The 18,985-nt window shown below is 46.9% G+C and overlaps 1 protein-coding gene across 3 annotated transcripts in view; it reads left to right on the forward strand.

Annotated features, from left to right (window-relative positions):
* Positions 1–17,300, forward strand: part of TM9SF4 (transmembrane 9 superfamily member 4) — a 54,662-nt gene extending 37,362 nt beyond the window's left edge. For all 3 annotated transcript variants that reach the window (XM_081096986.1, XM_081096987.1, XM_081096985.1), the window contains 10 exons: positions 1,068–1,138; positions 2,872–3,004; positions 4,209–4,290; positions 4,385–4,460; positions 6,282–6,365; positions 9,047–9,222; positions 9,713–9,776; positions 11,215–11,334; positions 11,910–11,999; positions 15,341–17,300. In XM_081096986.1, coding sequence (XP_080953112.1) covers positions 1,068–1,138; positions 2,872–3,004; positions 4,209–4,290; positions 4,385–4,460; positions 6,282–6,365; positions 9,047–9,222; positions 9,713–9,776; positions 11,215–11,334; positions 11,910–11,999; positions 15,341–15,490 — 1,046 coding nt within the window. In that variant the 3' untranslated portion in view covers positions 15,491–17,300. The remainder of the gene's footprint in view (positions 1–1,067; positions 1,139–2,871; positions 3,005–4,208; positions 4,291–4,384; positions 4,461–6,281; positions 6,366–9,046; positions 9,223–9,712; positions 9,777–11,214; positions 11,335–11,909; positions 12,000–15,340) is intronic.
* The last annotated feature ends 1,685 nt before the right edge of the window (positions 17,301–18,985 follow it).

Below are 18,985 nucleotides of genomic sequence, written 5' to 3' on the forward strand. Positions count from 1 at the left end.
TGTAAGGAAAAGGTGAAGGCTACTTTAGAGAATACCTCTCTGAATGAGGAGGAGTCACCTGTGGAAGAACTAGGGAAAGGCTGGTCAGGCAGGGGTCACTGTCCTGCAATGGGACAAGCCTGGCAAGAAACCAGATGGCAAGAGGGTAGTAAGCAGGGGGCAGAGTGGTGGGCAAAGGTGAAATGAAACTGATCATTTTAATATCATATGAGAAGTAAAAATACTGCTAGCTACTGTTTAATATAACCCAGGGCCCATCTGCTGTGCTTATAAGCATTTCAGTCCTCGAAGTCCTGTGAGTTAAGTTAGCTCTAGGTCATACAACCTATTCTCTTAACCACTATACTAGCGTGAGTAGGAATTAATCTGGAAGAATGGGATATTCAGGGTATAGGATAGCCTGCATAAAGGTATGGAGGTGAGAGAGCAATGCAGCTGTGAAGTGATAATAAAAGCAGCAAAGAACCAGGGGCAAGCCCTGAATGGGTTTGCTCAGTGTTTACACCATTGACCCATGGACCAAAGGGTTGTGAGTTCAATTCCCAGTCAAGGTCATGTACCTGGGTTGCAGGTTCAATCCCCAGCCCCAGTTGGGTAGCGGGAGGCAACCATTTCATGTGTGTCTCTCAGATTGATCTTTCTGTCTTTCTCCCACCTCCCCCCTCCCTTCTACTCTAAAAATCAACGGAAAAAATATCCTCAGATGAGGATTTAAAAAAGAAAAAATAGAACCAGGGGTGAGTGAGAAGAGGGGAGCCTGGGAGGAGGTGAGACTGGAGAAGCTGGTAGGACCAGGCCATGGAGTAGCTGGGGTGCCATTCTCCTCATACCTATCCAAGCAGCTCTTTCCTTCCCTTGTCTGGGGGGTGGCCCTCCATTCACTCCTGCCAGAATACCTGGGTGGAGCTATACCCAAAAGAGGACCTGAGGCAGCTGTATAGCCACTTCTCAATGGAGGAAGCTCACACATGCCAGTCATCCCTCAGTGAAACACCAATCTCAGGAAGGCATGTGACACAGAAGACTTGGTTGGCAATGCTGACAACTTCCTCTCCTGTTTGTTTCAGGCATCCTGAGCATGATTATCATTCGGACCCTCCGGAAGGACATTGCCAACTATAACAAAGAGGATGACATTGTACGAGGTCTTGGTTGGGGAGGGATGGAGTTGGAGAGGGAGGGCAGAGTAGCCTGCCAGACCCAACGGGGTGTGTGTGTGTGTGTATGTGTATCATTTATAGAGTAAGCCTTAAAAATAGTGAAAAGCAAAAAAAAATGCTTAATGACCCAAAATGATGGGGATAGACTTTCTGATTTCTAAGCATAAAAGCAATGGAAGAAGTCACAGGGGAGAAAACTTGATGAATTTGACATTAAAATTTTTTAAACCAAAAAAAGATGATACAGTTAAAACACTGGTATAAAATCACTTTTAAAAAATCTAAAATCTTTAATGTGATAATGAACAAAGAATTTACAGACAAGGAACTGTACATAGCTAGTAAACATGTGAAAAACTGCTTTCACCTGAGAGATAGCCCCCAAAACTGCAGATTCAAACAGTCATGAGAAATAGTTTAGGTCCTTCAAAATAGCACATATTTTTGTTTCCGTAGACTAATTTTTGGCACGGTTAATGTGAGATAAGCACCTTCTTGTGCCACCCTTGCCAATGTAAATTGGTAGTTTTCTGAAACGTAATTAATTGGAAGAACATATAATACAGAACATATAATACTATAAAATAGTTGACTTGTTTTAATCCAGTAGATCTTTTAGAATTTTCCTAAAGAAAGTATCAGAAATACAAAGACCTAATCTAGAACTATTTATTGCAGCTTTATTTATAATTTAAATAAACTGGACATTGCCTACTGTTCCATAATGATGGATTGGTTATATTATGGTATAGCTGTATAATGAAAAAGTATATAGACATTAAAATAATACTTCTAAGACTATTTATTGGCATGAGGAAATGTTCACAAACATCAACTGAAAATAGCAAGTACACAATAAATAAACTATGATCCCAATTTCAAATTATATATACATATACACAAATGCATAAAGGATTAAAGGAAATATATCAAAACAGTGGTATCATTAAATGTATAAATCATTTTATTTTCTGTATCTTTTTAAGTCTATGAGTATGAGTTTTATATCTTTTGTTCAGTTTTTCTAGATTTTTAAAAAATTTTCTATAGTACACATTACTTTTTTTTTTTTTTTTTTTTTTTAGTCTTCGGATATTTTCTCCATTGATTTTCAGAGAGTGTGGAAATGGGGGGAGAAGCGGGGGAGAGAAAAACACCGATGTGAGAGAGACGCGTTGATTGGTTGCCTCCTGCTCCCTGACTTGGGCCAGGGATCGAACCTGCAACCCAGGTTCATGCCCTTGACCAGAATCAAACCCTCAACTCTTTGGCTCTAACCATTGAGCCAAGCCAGCCAGGGCTTTTTGATTATCATGCCATATACCAATTTTTTTTTACATTTTTATTATATAAGACAGGGCACATATTATTTTTATAATCATTAAAAAATTGCTTCTAAATTTCACCACCCAAAAATTATCTGTTAACATTTTTGTATGTTGATGATTACATTATTTTTCCATGCATAAGGTTTGTGGAACTTAGGGAGATTTATGTAGCTGTAGGCTTCATGTTTGTGTCCTCGTACCCTGTGACATTTCTCTGAAAAGCACTGTATCGTGTCACTTAACACTCCTGTGTCACAGCAGAGCTGATTGACACCTGAGGGACCCTCATCCCTAGTCAGAGCGGGTCCTTGGGGGTGAGCCCTACAGGAGCTACCTATACCAGAGCCAAAGACACAGCCTCACTTTCTGGCCCTTTGCTGTAGGAAGACACCATGGAAGAGTCTGGGTGGAAGTTGGTGCATGGTGACGTCTTCAGGCCACCCCAGTACCCCATGATCCTCAGCTCCCTGTTGGGCTCAGGCATTCAGCTCTTCTGTATGATCCTCATCGTCATCTGTGAGTGGGCCTGGTGTGGGAGGCTGTCACCAGAGCAGCATGGGCTGAGTCTGAGAGAAGGGTAGGCTTTTCTCCCTGAAGAAAAAGGCATGTCAGCATCTCTGGGCCAGATGGAGCTGTCCATCCCAGCAGAAAGGCTAGGTCCTCTCAACCCCAGGCCCTGGTAATTTGATCCTCATCAGAGCTTTCCGCACTGTTGATAGCCCACCACGTCCACTATGTCAGTGAAGCCACACAGCAGTGTTGTGAGGTTGGCCTCCTTTTGCAGTCAGGCATGAAGTGATTTATCAAGTCAGCACCAAAATGAGGGCTGGAATCAGATCTTTTTTTTCCCCCCTCAAAAATAACCCCCCCAAAACTAATACATAGTAGTTCTGGCAGTTCTGAAATCAGTCTGCCTAAAATTTTTTTTAAGGTTTTATCCAACTTTTTCTTTCTTTTAGAGAGAGGAATGGAGAGGGAGAGAGAGAAAAAGAGAAACATCCATGTCAGAGTGAAACATCAATTGGCTGCCTCCTACAAATCCCCTACCGGGGATTGAGCCCAAAAACCCAGAATGTGCCCTGACCGGAAATAAAACTGGCAACCTTTTCGTGCACAGGATGACACCCAGCCAACTGAGCCACACTGGCCAGGGCTATCCATCTTTTAATTGACATAAAACATTGTAGTTTAAGATGTATGACATAATGATTTGATACGTGTATATGTTGTGAAATGATCACCACAATAAGTTTAGTTAATATTCAATATCTATCATCTCTCATAGTTCCTTTTTTTTCTTGAGATGAGAACTTTTAAGATCTAAGCTCTTGGCAACTAATCTGCCTAGATTTGTATCTCAACTACAAGCTTTGTGACTGTGAATGACAGGCTTTGTGATCTTAACTTCTGTGAGCCTCAGTTTCCCCATCAAAGAAATTGGGAAACTAACCTCCACCTCACAGGGTTGATAAAGCAGATGTAGTGGCTAGCATTCATAATGCTCTCAGCTCAATGCCTGGATGGTTGCAAGTACCCTGTGGGCTAAAAGCTGCAGCCCTCTGAACCCCAGCTAAGACCCAGTTTTCTCCTATAAAGAGGAAGGGAGTATACTTATTTTGCTCCATCTGCCCAAGTCCTTGTCAGCCAGCCTGGGATGGGGGATGGGGCCTGGCGATTGATCAGTCACTGACTCTCTCTCCTCCGTCCACTCCCTCCATAGTTGTGGCCATGCTTGGGATGCTGTCACCCTCCAGCCGGGGAGCTCTCATGACCACTGCCTGCTTCCTCTTCATGTTCATGGGGTAGGTGTGTCTGAGCGGGCTCCGGGGGCTGGCACACGCCAGCTGTGCTCCAGCTAACAGGTCCCTTGGTGTGGATCCCCGCTGTTTCCCACAGAGTTTTCGGTGGATTTTCCGCCGGCCGTCTGTACCGCACTCTAAAAGGCCATCGGTGGAAGAAAGGAGCCTTCTGTGTAAGTGTCCTCAACCTCCTCCTGGTGTTGGTGGGGAGCTGAGCAGTCTCATCCTGGTTTCCTCAGGAGCAGTGTCAGCAGGCCCTGGGAAGCAGCAGCATGATGGAGCAGGAGGAGTATATCCTGAGGGTCAGGAATTCTGGGCTCGTACCCACAGGTGCAGCAGAACCTAGGGCCTTAGTTGGCATATAAAATGAGGGGATTGAATTTAGGTGATTTTTAGCCTACTTAGTCTGATGTCTCAAGCAAGAGAGGAAATAGAGGATTCAGAATAACTGAATTTAGCCACCAAGCCTAAGTGTAAAAGTTGAAGGGCAAACACTGGTCAGGGCTGCGGGGAGTAGTACACACCCTGCCCACTGGTGCAAAGCGACAGAAGCAGCCAGGCCCCTTGTCACCATCAGTCTGTTTTCCAGACTTTGGTCCTTTGTTCCCCTTCAGTGACGACAGCTCCTGCCCTCTCTGTCCTCCACCAGGACATAGAAATTGAAGGATGCCTAGGAGCCAACTCTATCTCCCAGGGAGCCCTGGGATCTTGATTAATTAGCAGGACTGTGGTAGAGGTAGGCAGGCATTTGCACTCCGCCACAGCAGGTAGAGCCCCCTCCCCTGCACCTGCAGGTGCTCACTAACGGACCTTGGGTGAGGCTTCCAGGCCAGGCTGCCGGAGCACTGGTTTCTTTCCAGTGGCCCAGGAAGCTGCCCAGGAAGAACAGTGGCGCTCTTCCTCTCACTTCCTCATTTTTATACCTGTGTTCATTCTGTCTTTCAACATTTCTTCCAATAACCAACTGCTCATTACAAACACTCAATTGTAGAAAATTTGGAAAGTACAGGGAACTTAAAGAAGTCAGAAATAACCCAGAATCCAACCACCCAGAGATAAATACTATGCAGATCTTTACTATATTTTTTTCACTCTTTTTCCTCTTTTTAGATTTATTTAAAATCGAAGAATGTAATTTAAAAATTATAAAATAATAGCAAACATTTATAAAATGCTTACTTTGGAATAAGTCCTGTTTTAAATACTTGACATATATTAATTTCTTTTTGCATGGTTCTTTTTTTAGAGAGAGGGGAAGGGAGAAAGAGAAACATCGATTGGCTGCCTCCTGCACGCCCCCTACCGGGGATCAAGCCTGAAACTATGACCTCCTGGTCCATAGGTCAGCGCTCAACCACTGAACCACACTGGCTGGGCTAGACATATACATTTTGTGAAAGTTTTATTCATTTATTTTTTAAAAATATTTTTTTATTGATTTCAGAGAGGAAGAGGAATGGGGAGGGGGGAGAAACATCATTGATGAGAGCGAATCATTGATCAACTGCCTCCTGCATGCCCCCCACTGGGGATCAAGCCTGCTACCCTGGCATGTGCCCTTGACTGGGATCGAACTTGGGATCCTTCAGTCTGCAAACCAACACTGTCTACTGAGCCACACGAGCCAGGGCTATTCATTCTTTATTCAACAAATGTTTATTGAGCAACTGCTGTGTTCTAAGTGCTAGGATTGCATCAGTGAACAGGAGGGCACACTCCTCAGTCTGCGGTGTAGGCAGACACTGATTAGGTTACAACAATATGGAATTACAAACTGGTATGAGGACAAGGAAGGGGCTGTTCAGGAATCTAAGAGGATAAAGAACATGAGTCCTACCTAGTCTGGGAATCAGGAAGTGCTTTCTGGGGGAATGATTCTTGAGTTGAGTCCTAGAGGACATGGAGGGGCTGAGAACCTGTAGTCTGGGGGCCCCACTGGGACAGCTGGGAGTTCTCTAGATGAAGCTCCCCAACCTGGCCCCTCTTGCTTCCAGACAGCGACACTGTACCCTGGCGTGGTTTTCGGCATTTGTTTCGTATTGAATTGCTTCATCTGGGGAAAGCACTCATCAGGAGCGGTAAGTGCCCTCCCCAGCAAGCAGGGGCTGGGCAGCTGTGCTCAGCTATACTCCCGTAGGTCACTTCCTGCTGTTCCCTTCCCTTTCTGGGTCTTCACAAAGTTCTATTTCCAGCTCTAGGGGCTGAGGGCTAGCTGGGGTTTCCCCAGCCCTGCCCATGTTCTTGCCTGGGCCCTGGCCTTCCTGTGGGCTTTTCAGACAGCTGGCCAAAACTTACTTCTCTATAGGGAGGTATCCATAGTCCAGGGGCCAACTGGGGAATTCCCCTTTGTTCCAACCAAGGGAAAGCTACTTGGTGTGAGTTTATTAGGTCAGTGTCCCAAAACAAGGCTCTCCAAGAGTGCCTGCTCCTCAGTACCAGCCCCTGCAGGTTGTTCTATCCTCAGAGGGGGATCCTGCCAACCCCCGTTGTTCCTAGCAGCTGCCCAGGACTCATTGAGTGGGATTGTGAACTCAGTTGAGGGTTGGAAGATGGGGTCTTGATTAATTAGCAGGACTGTGGTAGAGGTAGGCAGGCATTTGCACCCTCAGCGACAGCAGGTAGAGCCTCCTCCCCTCCGCCTGCAGGTGCTCACTAACGGACCTTGGGTGAGGCTTCCAGGCCAGGCTGCCGGAGCACTGGTTTCTTTCCAGTGGCCCAGGAAGCTGCCCAGGAAGAACAGTGGCGCTCTTCCTCTCACTTCCTCATTTTTATACCTGTGTTCATTCTGTCTTTCAACATTTCTTCCAATAACCAACTGCTCATTACAAACACTCAATTGTAGAAAATTTGGAAAGTACAGGGAACTTAAAGAAGTCAGAAATAACCCAGAATCCAACCACCCAGAGATAAATACTATGCAGATCTTTACTATATTTTTTTCACTCTTTTTCCTCTTTTTAGATTTATTAAAAATCGAAGAATGTAATTTAAAAATTATAAAATAATAATAGCAAACATTTATAAGATGCTTACTTTGGAATAAGTTCTGTTTTAAGTACTTGAACATGAGTCCTGCCTAGTCTGGGAATCAGGAAGTGCTTTCTGGGGGAATGATTCTTGAGTTGAGTCCTAGAGGACATGGAGGGGCTGAGAACCTGTAGTCTGGGGACCCCACTGGGACAGCTGGGAGTTCTCTAGATGAAGCTCCCCAACCTGGCCCCTCTTGCTTCCAGACAGCGACACTGTACCCTGGCGTGGTTTTATTAATTAATTTTTTTTGCATGATTCTTTTTTTTTCTTTAAATTGATTTTTTAAAAATATCTTTTAGTGATTTTTAGAGAGAGAAGAATGGAGAGGGAGAGAAAGAAAGAGAGAGAGACATCCGTGAGAACGAAGCATCAATCGGCTGCCTCCAGCACACCCTCGACCTGGGATCAACCGTGCAACTTGGGTATGTGCCCTGACCGGGAATTGAACCGACAACCTTTTGGTGCATGGGACAACACCCAACCAACTGAGCCACAACAGCCAGGGCTCTTTTTGCATGATTCTTATCAAAACATAATACTTTAGAGAAGAAGTTAAAGAAGAAAGTGAAAAATTCGTTTTCATCCTCCATACCCCAGCCGAGAAAGTACTAACAACTTTTTGGTATAGGTCAGTGGTCAGCAAACCGCGGCTTGCGAGCCACATGCGGCTCTTTGGCCCCTTGAGTGTGGCTCTTCCACAAAATACCATGTGTGGGCGCTCACGTACAGTGCGATTGAAACTTCGCGGCCCATGCGTAGAAGTCAGTTTTCGGCCTGGGCAAGTCTATTTTGAAGAAGTGGGGGGTGTCGGTCGGTCGAGCGACGGGAGATGCGGCGCAGGCGGGCCGTGGGATACACAGTGCGGGGGAGGTACATTGTTTTGAGGTACGTTCGCTGAGGTCGACCCCTTCCAACTCTCCCATCTACACTCGTCTATCTGAAACAAGCATACAAGACGAGTGTGGATGGGAGAGTTGGAAGGGGTCGACCTCAGCGAACGTACCTCAATCAGATTGAGGACATTTTTAGCAAAGGCCAGCTTAGGAGTACCCTAATTAAATTAATAACAGTGTACCTACCTATATAGTTTAAGTTTAAAAAATTTGGCTCTCAAAAGAAATTTCAATCGTTGTACTGTTGCTATTTGGCTCTGTTGACTAATGAGTTTGCCAACCACTGGTATAGGTCTTTCTAGGCACTTACACATTTAAATATTGGGTATTTTTATTAAAATGGAGTGCTAGACAAAGTTATATAACCTGCTTCATTTAGTTAGTAGTATATTGCAGGGTTTTATCTTGACAAAATAAGGAACACACTATTTGTGCAGTGTGTACCCCCCCCCCCCCCCGTTTTTTCTTCACCTAGCATACCAAACACATAATGTCCCTTCATTCTGGCCTCTTCGTCTTCCCTTCACGCCCTCAGTTTCCTCGGTCCCTGTTCTTTCCCCACTTCCTCCCTGGATGACGAGCTCTGGGATGCTGTGGTTCTGTCTTCATAGCCCAAGTGGTTTTCCATGTGCACTCCACTTTTCCCCAGGGCTGGGGTCAGCCTCAGAAGGTTCTGGCCAGAAGCCCTGTGGGGATGTGTCTGTAGGACCTTCCCCATGGTGGTGGCCCTGCTGTACACACCCTCCTTCCCTGAGACCCTAGAAGGTCCCCTTCCCTTTGCAGTCTCCAGCCTGGGCATCCGGGCCTTATGGGGCCTCATGGCGCTGTGTCCTCAGGTGCCCTTCCCCACTATGGTGGCCCTGCTGTGCATGTGGTTCGGGATCTCCCTGCCCCTCGTCTACCTGGGCTACTACTTCGGCTTCAGAAAGCAGCCATATGACAACCCTGTGCGCACCAACCAGATTCCCCGGCAGATCCCTGAACAGCGGTGGTACATGAACCGATTTGTGGGGTGAGTCTCCAGCAGGGGCCTTCAGGAATGGTAAGGTTAGCACTGCTCTTCTTAGGAGAACATGGAAGAAGGTGCGTCCCCCCCAAGGATGCTGTGACTGGTGTTTTGCAGCTCAGCTGGGCCTAGTAGACGTCATGAAAGCTTAGTTTTGCTCTAAGATAAAGAGGACCGAGTTATAGCCAGATTTGGTGTTGGCCTAGGAACCAGATTGGGGGAGGGGTGGAAAGGTGCAGGGACACAGGTTAAAACCATTGCTTGGACCTTAAGCAAGTCAGCCTGCATCTCTGTACTTCAGTTTCCCCATCTATAAAACAGAGAGAATGATGCCCACCGGCTTACCTCTCAAGAGGCTATAATGGTACAGAAGCATGCGGAAAGAATTAGAGCCACCACACCGTGCAAGCTTCCTCAGTCAGGCTAGCGGGGGAGGGATCCTGGGCTTCCAATGGCTGGGTCTCCTCCCAGTGGTAACCCTCCTGTTCTGCTGCAGCATTCTCATGGCTGGGATCCTGCCCTTTGGTGCCATGTTCATCGAACTTTTCTTCATCTTCAGTGTGAGTAGTGCTGTCTGCTCCCCTTCCCTCCACACCACACAGCCTTCATCGCCGCTAGCATCCCTCCCCGTCACCGAGGTGCTCTGCCGCTTACTGCCTCTGAAATTTCAGATGGGCCATTTAACCTCTTGGAGCCCCCATTTTTCACCCAACAGGATAACAGTCCTTCCTCTTAGGATGGCTTGGAAGGTCAAATGAGATACGGCAGGTGTGCAGGGTCTAGTGTGGGAGGGTTCAATGAATAGAAGCTGTTTCAGTAATACTGCAGTCAGTCATCTCTATTTTTAATATTGTTGCATCTGCTTTGATTTCTGGGTTCCTGTGCAGATTTACCTAAGTTACTCAAAAGACTCAGGAAAATGGAGGGAATGAGGCCTGTTTTCAGGGTCATTGTGAGGCTGAAATATGATGTCTGTAAAAGGCAGGGTGCTTGACAGTCAGAAACGCTTGTTAAATTATAGCTGTGGCTGTGATGACGATTGCTCTTGTCCCAGGCGTATAATGAAAATTGGCAGTAGATCTCTTCACAGCCATTGAAATCTGTCTCAACTAACTTGGTGCCCAGCACAGAGGGTGCCTTGCACCCAGTCAGTGCTGGACAAGTATTCACTGCTCTGGAGTGGCCCAGCCCCTCCCGGCTGACATCCCCTTGCTCACCCAGCCCTACCTAGGAAAAGGGTCAGAGAATGGGTTCCCTGCCAGCGCAGCCACCTCAATTCTCTTTGTGTGACCCTGGGCCAGTCACCAGCCTCACTGAGCTTTGACTTCTTTAACTGTAAAAGTCCACCCTTTCATAGGTTCATATGTGAAGATGTCCATGAAGCATGTAGCTTGCCTGCCGTGTGGTAAGCTCCCCCTGAGTGGTGGTGGCTGCTATGTAATTTTTTAAAAAATTTTTTTTTATTGATTTCAGGGAGGAAGGGAGAGGGAGAGAGAGAGAGAGATAGAAACATCAATGATGAGAAAGAATCATTGATTGCTGCCTTCTGCATGCCCCACACTGGGGATTGAGCCCGCAACCTGGGCATGTGCCCTGACCAGGAATCGAACGCTGACCTCCTGGTTTATAGGTCGACACTCAACCACTGAGTCATGCCGGCTGGGCTGCTATATACTTTTGACAAGGGTGTGATGCAGCTTTCTACAAGCTGCAGTGTTCAGGGTAGAGCCCACCCATCATAGGGTCAGCCATGCCCCAGCCACTCCCTAAGAATAGGCTGGCTCACCCTCTGCTCCAGGCAGGAGGGCCAATGAGAGCCATGTGCCAGGCACATAGGCCCTGGTGGTATAGTGATGATATCTCCATTCCTGCCCTGGTGACAAGTGGTATACCAGTCCTACCTGAGGGCTAGTGTCCTGAGAACAGGCAGGGTAAGCCAGGGGAGAGGGCCCTGGGTGGAAGCAGGCTAGTTGAAGGCCGGCTGTGATGTGTCCGCAGGCAATCTGGGAGAATCAGTTCTATTACCTCTTTGGCTTCCTATTCCTCGTCTTCATCATCCTGGTGGTATCCTGCTCACAAATCAGCATTGTCATGGTGTACTTTCAGCTGTGTGCAGAGGTAAGGGGCATGGGGCCAGGAGTTGGGGGTGGGGAACCTGGGTCCAACATTGAATGGGTCATGAGGCTGTCTGGGTTTCCCATGTTCCCCCTCTGGCCATGAGGTCTCGGGCTGTCATATCACTTCCTCTCTCTGAGCCTCCATGTATTCAGTGGGCTCCTTCATTAGTAGCTCTGGTTGCAGTTGCTTAACCTCTCCGTGCTTTCCTAATTAACAAGGGTCGCAGTAGCACCTGACTCAGAGTGCCGCTACACTGATTAAACTGGGCTGATTCACATGTAGCCCTTAGAATTGTACCTGGCCCATGGGGAGCATTTGCTCACAACATGTTAGTTGTTATTACTGTTCTTTTGTTGTTGTTGATTTTTTTAAAATTAAGGTGTATTTTATTAACAAGGAAGTTCACCCTTTTTAATGTGCCTTTGAAAATGCATACAGTTGTGAAACCACCATTTTAGTCAAGATATAAAACATTCCCATCACCCCAAATATTACTGTTCTTACCCAGAGCCTTTAGCTCCTTGGGCACCTGTGAAGCTTGGGGAAGAGTTCTGACCCTTCTGTTTCCTCCTCAGGATTACCGCTGGTGGTGGAGGAATTTCCTAGTCTCCGGGGGATCTGCATTCTACGTCCTGGTCTATGCCATCTTTTATTTTGTTAACAAGGTACCACCCTTATTTTGTTAACAAGTTCCCTTAGCCCTTTTAGGGCAGGATAGTGGAGAAGAGGGTGCTGGGAAAAACTCAAGTGTCTGAATCTTACTTTCCCATCAACAGTGGGACCAATGCCAGTATAGAACTATCTCTGCTCTAGAACATGTATCTTTTTAGGAAAGAGAGTCTATGTTCTGTATGTTTGGAAGACAAAAGCTTTCAGAATATATAACCGTGAAACTATTGCATGAAAAACCTGTGACATATAGCCAAAGGGGTACTTAAAAGAAATATATCACCTACCAATGCTTTTAATAGGAAAAACAGACATTGATGATAACAGTATTCACCTCAAGAAGCTAGGGGGAAAAAGACCATGGAAGGATAAAGAGGATAAATGAAAAGAGTTAGTAAATGTAAAAACAGAAAATGATGAAATAGCCTTTAGCACCCAAATTTAGGACCTCAGGTGTCCTGTCTCTGGATGCTTCCTTCCCTTCTTCATTCAAGTACGGTTCAGTCCTTCACAATAAGGACAGGACGGGCCACGGCTTTGTCTGCATCTCGGACCGTCTGTACTGTGTGAGCCACATAGGTAAAGTGCGGGCGAATGAAAGGGAGCCTGGCTCTCCTGGCTCGGGCACATGGTGTTTGTTTGGCTTCAGTCTGCTGGCAGGATCTTTCCACAAAGTGGAAAGTTGATCCTTAGCAGCCCTAGAGGCTCCTTTTTTTCAGCTTTGCACCCCCAGAGCTAAAAGAACGTCTGTCTTCTACCATCATATCATCAATCCCTAAGGGAAAACTGTTATTGGCCCAGATTACATGCCATCTATCCCTTATTGTTCCTCAGGTCCAATAGGATGGCTTACTCTGACTAGCTTAGGTTTTATACTAGGAATGACAGCCCCAACAGGACCACAAAGTGAGGCGTGGGTACTCCAAAACACTGGGCAGAAGGAAGATAGGAGACAGTGTTGGGCAAGCAAATCATAACTATCATAGCCTCCTACCAGGCCCCCTAGAGTCACATCATAGTCTCCTGTCCTTCCTTCCTCTGCCCCATTCTTTCTTCTCTGTTCTTAAAACCTCCTCCTCCATCCCCAGAGCCTGTCTTGTCTGTAAAATGACGGCCTTGGCCTGTCTGCATTTCAAAGGACCCTTCCAGTACTGCCTTATTTGCCTCATCCCTTTCCTGGTTTTACCACGGACTTAGCGCTACCCTGTCCCCTGCCCCCACCTCACATCATCCTTTCTCCAGCCACAGAAAGGCTATAAAAGGAGAGGTGTCGGGTAGAGCCTGAGAACATGGCCTTCACCTTCAGTTTGAGAATGTTTGACCTCAGGAAGGTCTCAAAACAGTGACCTTATGCCCAGCCAGAGAGGCTCAGTTGGTTTAGCATAGTCCTGTACACTGAAAGGTTGCCAGTTCAACTCCCGGTCAGGGCACATACCTGGGTTGCCGATTCCATCCTCAGTTGGGGCACATATAGAAGGCAACTGATTAATGTTTCTCTCTCTCTCACCCTCTCTCCCTCCCTCCCTCCCTCATTTCCTTTCTCTCTCTCCAAACATGTCCTTAAATGATTAAAAAATTTTAAAAAACAGTCCCTGGCTGGTGTGGCTCAGTTGGTTGAGTGTTGTCCCGTGCACTGAAAGGTCATCCATTCAATTCTGATGGATGTTTCTCTCACACCAGTCTTTCTCTTTCTCTCTCCCTCTCCCTTCCTCTTTCTCTTTAAAAAATAAAATCAAATCAATAAATACATCTTTAAAAAACAGAAAAACAAAACAGTGACTTTATTGTTTCCTTCTGGGCTCCTGGCATTTTGGGACCATGTGTCTGCCCATGAGCCCTGGAGCAGGCCCCACGTAGGTCCTACCTAGTATCTGGGCAGATCTTGATACCAAGGTTCCAGATTAGCTCCACTTGGCCTAGCACAGTGGTCGGCAAACTCATTAGTCAGCAGAGCCAAATATCAACAGTACAACTATTGAAATTTGTTTTGAGAGCCAAATTTTTTAAACTTACACTATATAGGTAGGTACATTGTTATTAACTTAATTAGGGTACTCCTGCCCTAGCCGGTTTGGCTCAGTGGATAGAGCATCAGCCTGCAGACTCAAGGGTCCCAGGTTCGATTCCGGTCAAGGGCATGTACCTTGGTTGCGGGCACATCCCCAATAGGGAGTGTGCAAGAGGCAGCTGAATCGATGTTTCTCTCACATTGATGTTTCTAACTCTCTATCCCTCTCCCTTCCTCTCTGTAAAAAATCAATAAGATATATATTTTTTAAAAAAATTAGGGTACTCCTAAGGCTTAGGGAGAGCCACACTCAAGGGGCCAAAGAGCCGCATGTGGCTTGCGAGCTGCACTTTGCCAACCACGGGACATACCAGCACAACACAAATCCTTGGCCTCCCTGCCCAAGCCTCAAAACTCTACAGAGGAGTCCAAAATGCTCCAAGATAAAATCCCTGTGAGGTGTTAAAAAGTGACAGTAGCCCTAGGTGGTTTGGCTCAGTGGATAGAGTGTCAGCCTGTGGACTGAAGAGTCCCAGGTTCGATTCTGGTCAAGGGCATATGCCCAGGTTTCGAGCTCGATCCCCAGTAGGAGGTGTGCAGGAGGCAGCCGATGGATGATTCTCTCATCATTATGTTTCTATCTCTCCCTCTCTTCTCTGAAATCAATAAAAATATATTTTTTTGAAAAAAGTGACAGCGTTTTGAGAAAGAGAGGACCGTAGGCTGGGGCAGGCATATGGTGGCTCTCTGGTCCTTAAGCTGGGACTCTGAGACGCCTCTCCTCCCCCATTCCCTGTCTGCTACTCCAGCCGTTCAGGAGTCTCACTGTATTGTCCTGGGGACTGGAGGGTAAAGAAGTGACAGGGCTATATCTACTGCATCTGGTCCTCGCCCCTAAGTCACACCTGTCTTCCCGTGAGCTCCTAGGCCTTTCCCTGGGAGACTCCTAGCCCCTCTTACCACAGCCAGATGGCTTGGGTTGATAGAGTTGGGCCTTGGACTCCTAGCACTCTAGCCCCAGGTTCAAGCCCCAGTTCCTTCTACTTCCTGTCTGTGTAACTGTGGGTATTGTTTAACCCCTCAGTGCCCCACCTGTAACATGAGCTAATAACCTGCCATGGTGGTCGTGAGAATCCAAGGCAATGCACGGGCCCTGGTGTGGAAGAAGGCTCGCTGTGGCTGTGGGCCCCGTCTGCCCCTTGCTGCCCCTCTGGTCAAGCCCCTTTTCCTGCCGGGCTTTGCCATGAAACCATGGGGAGGGGGCAGTTGGCCATGGCAGGCTGGCACTAAGTGTCCACCCCTCTCTTTTCTCCCCTGCTCATGTTCCAGCTGGACATCGTCGAGTTCATCCCCTCTCTCCTCTACTTTGGCTACACGGCCCTCATGGTCCTGTCCTTCTGGCTCCTCACGGGCACCATCGGCTTCTATGCAGCCTACATGTTTGTCCGCAAGATCTACGCTGCTGTGAAGATAGACTGATGGGGGTGGACCATAGCCATGCCCACTCCGTCCATGGACAGGAAGCCACCCTGCGTGGGGAACTGCAGGCACGCAAAATAAAGTAACTCCTGCTTGTTTGGAATGTAACTCCTGGCACAGTGTTCCTGGATCCCAGGGCTGCGTGGGGGGCGGGAGGACCTGTAGATAAATCTTGCATTTTTCTTCATCATCTTATTCCGATTCTGTGGGGGATGACGTTTTGTGGGTCGTTTTTTCTTCAGTACCAAGGAAGTTCCCTTCAGCAGGAACTCTGGGACCTGTGCAGGTTTATTTTTGGTTAGGGGTTTTTTCCTTGTTTTTTTGTTCTATGTTTTTTAACAATGGATCCAGCATGGATAAGTCCACCAAGACACTGGGTTTTGGTCACTGTCTCCACCTCAGTTCCTCAGGGCTGTTGGCCACCCCACGACTAACTGGAAAAGGAAACACCAGACCTTCTGGGACTTCAGTGAGGTTTCCAAGCCTCTCACCGTCCATCCTCGCCATTGATGCCGTGACAAGCACAGCTCTAGCCCGGACATGCATCCTCAGTGCCAACCTGCCTCTACCAGCCACTTTCCATCCCTCTTCTCACCTCTCCAGCCTTCTCCCGGGGCTGCCCAAGGCAGGGCTTCTAGCCAGGCCTCGGGGTCGTCTTGTCACCAGGAGCAAGTCCAGTCTTGGTGGCTACAAGGAAATCCCCAGAAGTACTAAGGAGCAGTGGAAATTTGCTGGAGCAGAGAAGAGACTTGCAGCGAACTATTTCTGTGCCATGAAATCCTGGATCCAGGGCCAGGTATTTCCAAAGCCAATCCAAGTATATCCACATGTCTGTGCCTGGGCTGAGGGTCTTTACCCTTTAGGATTTCTCCCCAGTCCCTTCCTCAGGGGGTTGCTGTTCTTTGCAAACTGTGCTGGTGGTGGGGGTCTCTCTTCCCCCACTTCGAGCAGAACAAGGCCTGGAGACTTCAGTTCTCTTCCTTTAGATGGCTGGGGAGAGGCATTCCCTCCCTGACATCCCCCAGCCTTAGCGCCCATGCACAGCTCTTTTAGCCAAACCCATTCCCTTCCTCCTCCCATTTGAGTTCTTGCCTCCTTTGAGGGACACCCAGAAAACTGCTGGTGAAAAGGAAATGGAAGGTAAATTCTGTCATTTCTTCCCCAATTCCCAGGGATAGGCAAGGAGCCAGTTACCCCAAGTTAGAGGTAACTAACATGGCAGATCTGGCTCTTTTATCAACACCCACTCTTGGGGCCAAGTCTTCCCTCCACCCTCACTGCCCACCCACTCTGTGCATGTCACTTTCTCTTAAATTGCAAGAGACCAAACCCACCCTGGGATTAGGGTTTAAGTAACAGCCACTCACCCTTGCTCCAGCCCTTTTGGGACTCCCACCACAAGACAAAGCTCAGGATGCTGGTTAAGCTAGGAACACACTCTACCCCCTCCCCGCTCCCAGGTTATTCTCAGAACGGCCCCTACCAGCTCCACCAATCAAACGTGAACTTCTCAACCTTGCCTCACAGCGACTCCACAGTGCCAAGTGGCAGCCACCAAGAATCAGGTTGAAGAAAAAGGAACTCAAGCAGTAGAGAATGATAGTGGAGTCTTGTTTATTCAAATCTTGGATTTCTTTTTTCCCTAAGAGATTCTCTTTTGGGGGGGAGGAGGGAAATGTACTCCTCATAAAGGATTTAAACATCATCAATTTTTCTGACTTTTTAAATCATCATCATCATTATTTTTAATTAAAAATGCCTGTATGCCTTTTTTTGGTCCAATTGTAAATAAATATGCCATTGTCCTGTTGTTATGTCTCTTGACTCTCTCGCAAGGGTTAGGGGTCTGAGGTGAAGCAACTTCTCCAAGTGGGTTGAGCTGAGTGGTTTCCCTCAAAGCTCAGCCTCAGGTCAGGCTTTCTAGAGTTAAGGCCACTGTTCCCCTACTTGGTGCAAGTCCATAGCTTCTCCCATCTGCTCATCCCCTCCATTCTGAATCACAAGTATTTGCCCCTTTGTTCCCACAAGTAGGAAATGGTATTTAACTGTGAGCTTTGGTAGCAGTGAGACCTGATTTTAGATTTCCAGCTCCAATATTTTACTGTCAACTCACTTCACCTATCTGTCATGTAAGACTCCTTCAATTGCAAACAGGAGAAACAAGTCAAATTGGCTTAAGCCCAAGGGGAAATACATTGGCTCATAAGTCACCAAGTAAATGGATTATTTGGCTTCAGGTTTGGATAGATCCAAGGGCTCAAAGGATAGCCTTAGGATTCTCCCTTTCCACTCTGCTTCTCTCTGGTCCATCTGTCCCATTGTCAAGAGCCTTCTTCCCTATGGGGAAGGTATGGAGGACATGGCACAGATGGCTCTAGGCTTACATTAGCCAGTTTGGAAAGCCTAGAAAAAGATAATATTCTCCCCTATTTAAGTATCTATAATAAAAGCATAATATTCTAATTAGACCAGACAGTCAAACGACCTTCCAGACAAAGCTGCAGGAGCCAAGGCAAAGGTGGTTAGGGGCTATCAGGCAGGCAGGCGAGCGGTTAGGGGCGATCAGGCAAGGCAGGCAGGCAGGCGAGTGGTTAGGAGCCAGTGGTCCCGGATTGTGAGAGGGATGTCCACAGGGATTGGGCCTAAACAGGCAGTTGGATATCCCCCGAGGGGTCCTGGATTGCGAGCAGGTGCAGGCCGGGCTGAGGGAAAGGGACCACCACCACCCCATGCATGAATTTCGTGCACCAGGGCTCTAGTATTTCATATCAATAAATCCCAGGAAAGGTCTCTGGTGGGCCCAGCTTGGATTACTGCTTGCACATATTGGACCACTCACTAAACCCAGGGAAATAGAGTATTATTATGGGCTGCATACTCCAAGGGCATTGGCTATTGTGAATTTCAACCTCACCAGAATCACTTGGAATGGGTGATGAGGGAAGAATGACTTCCCAAAATAAGGAATGTAGAGCAACAAAAACAATAGTTGCCTATTATACCCCATCCCCTCCAACTCAGTTAATTTGCACTGTTCTAATTTCTTAAGGTGGAAGCTGAGGTAATTTATTTGTGGCCTCTTTTTTTCTCTAATATAGATGTTCAATGCTATAAATTGCTTCCTAAGTACTGCTTTAGCAGCATCCTAGAAATTCTGATATGTTGTTTTTCATTGTCACTCAATTCAAGATACTTTCAAATATCTGATTTTTTTTAAAATATATTTTATTGATTTTTTACAGAGAGGAAGAGAGAGGGATAGAGAGTTAGAAACATCGATGAGAGAGAAACATCAATCAGCTACGTCCTGCACACCTCCCACTGGGGATGTGCCCACAACCAAGGTACATGCCCTTGACCGGAACTGAAACTGGGACCATTCAGTCCGCAGGCCGACGCTCTATCCACTGAGCCAAATCGGTTGGGGCTGCCCAATTTTTACTTGAGTTTTTTTGTTTTTTGTTATTGAGTTGTAGAAGTTCTTTATATATCCTG

This window comes from Myotis nattereri (assembly GCF_964212035.1).
Source record: "Myotis nattereri genome assembly, chromosome: 8".
Taxonomy (NCBI): domain Eukaryota; kingdom Metazoa; phylum Chordata; class Mammalia; order Chiroptera; family Vespertilionidae; genus Myotis; species Myotis nattereri.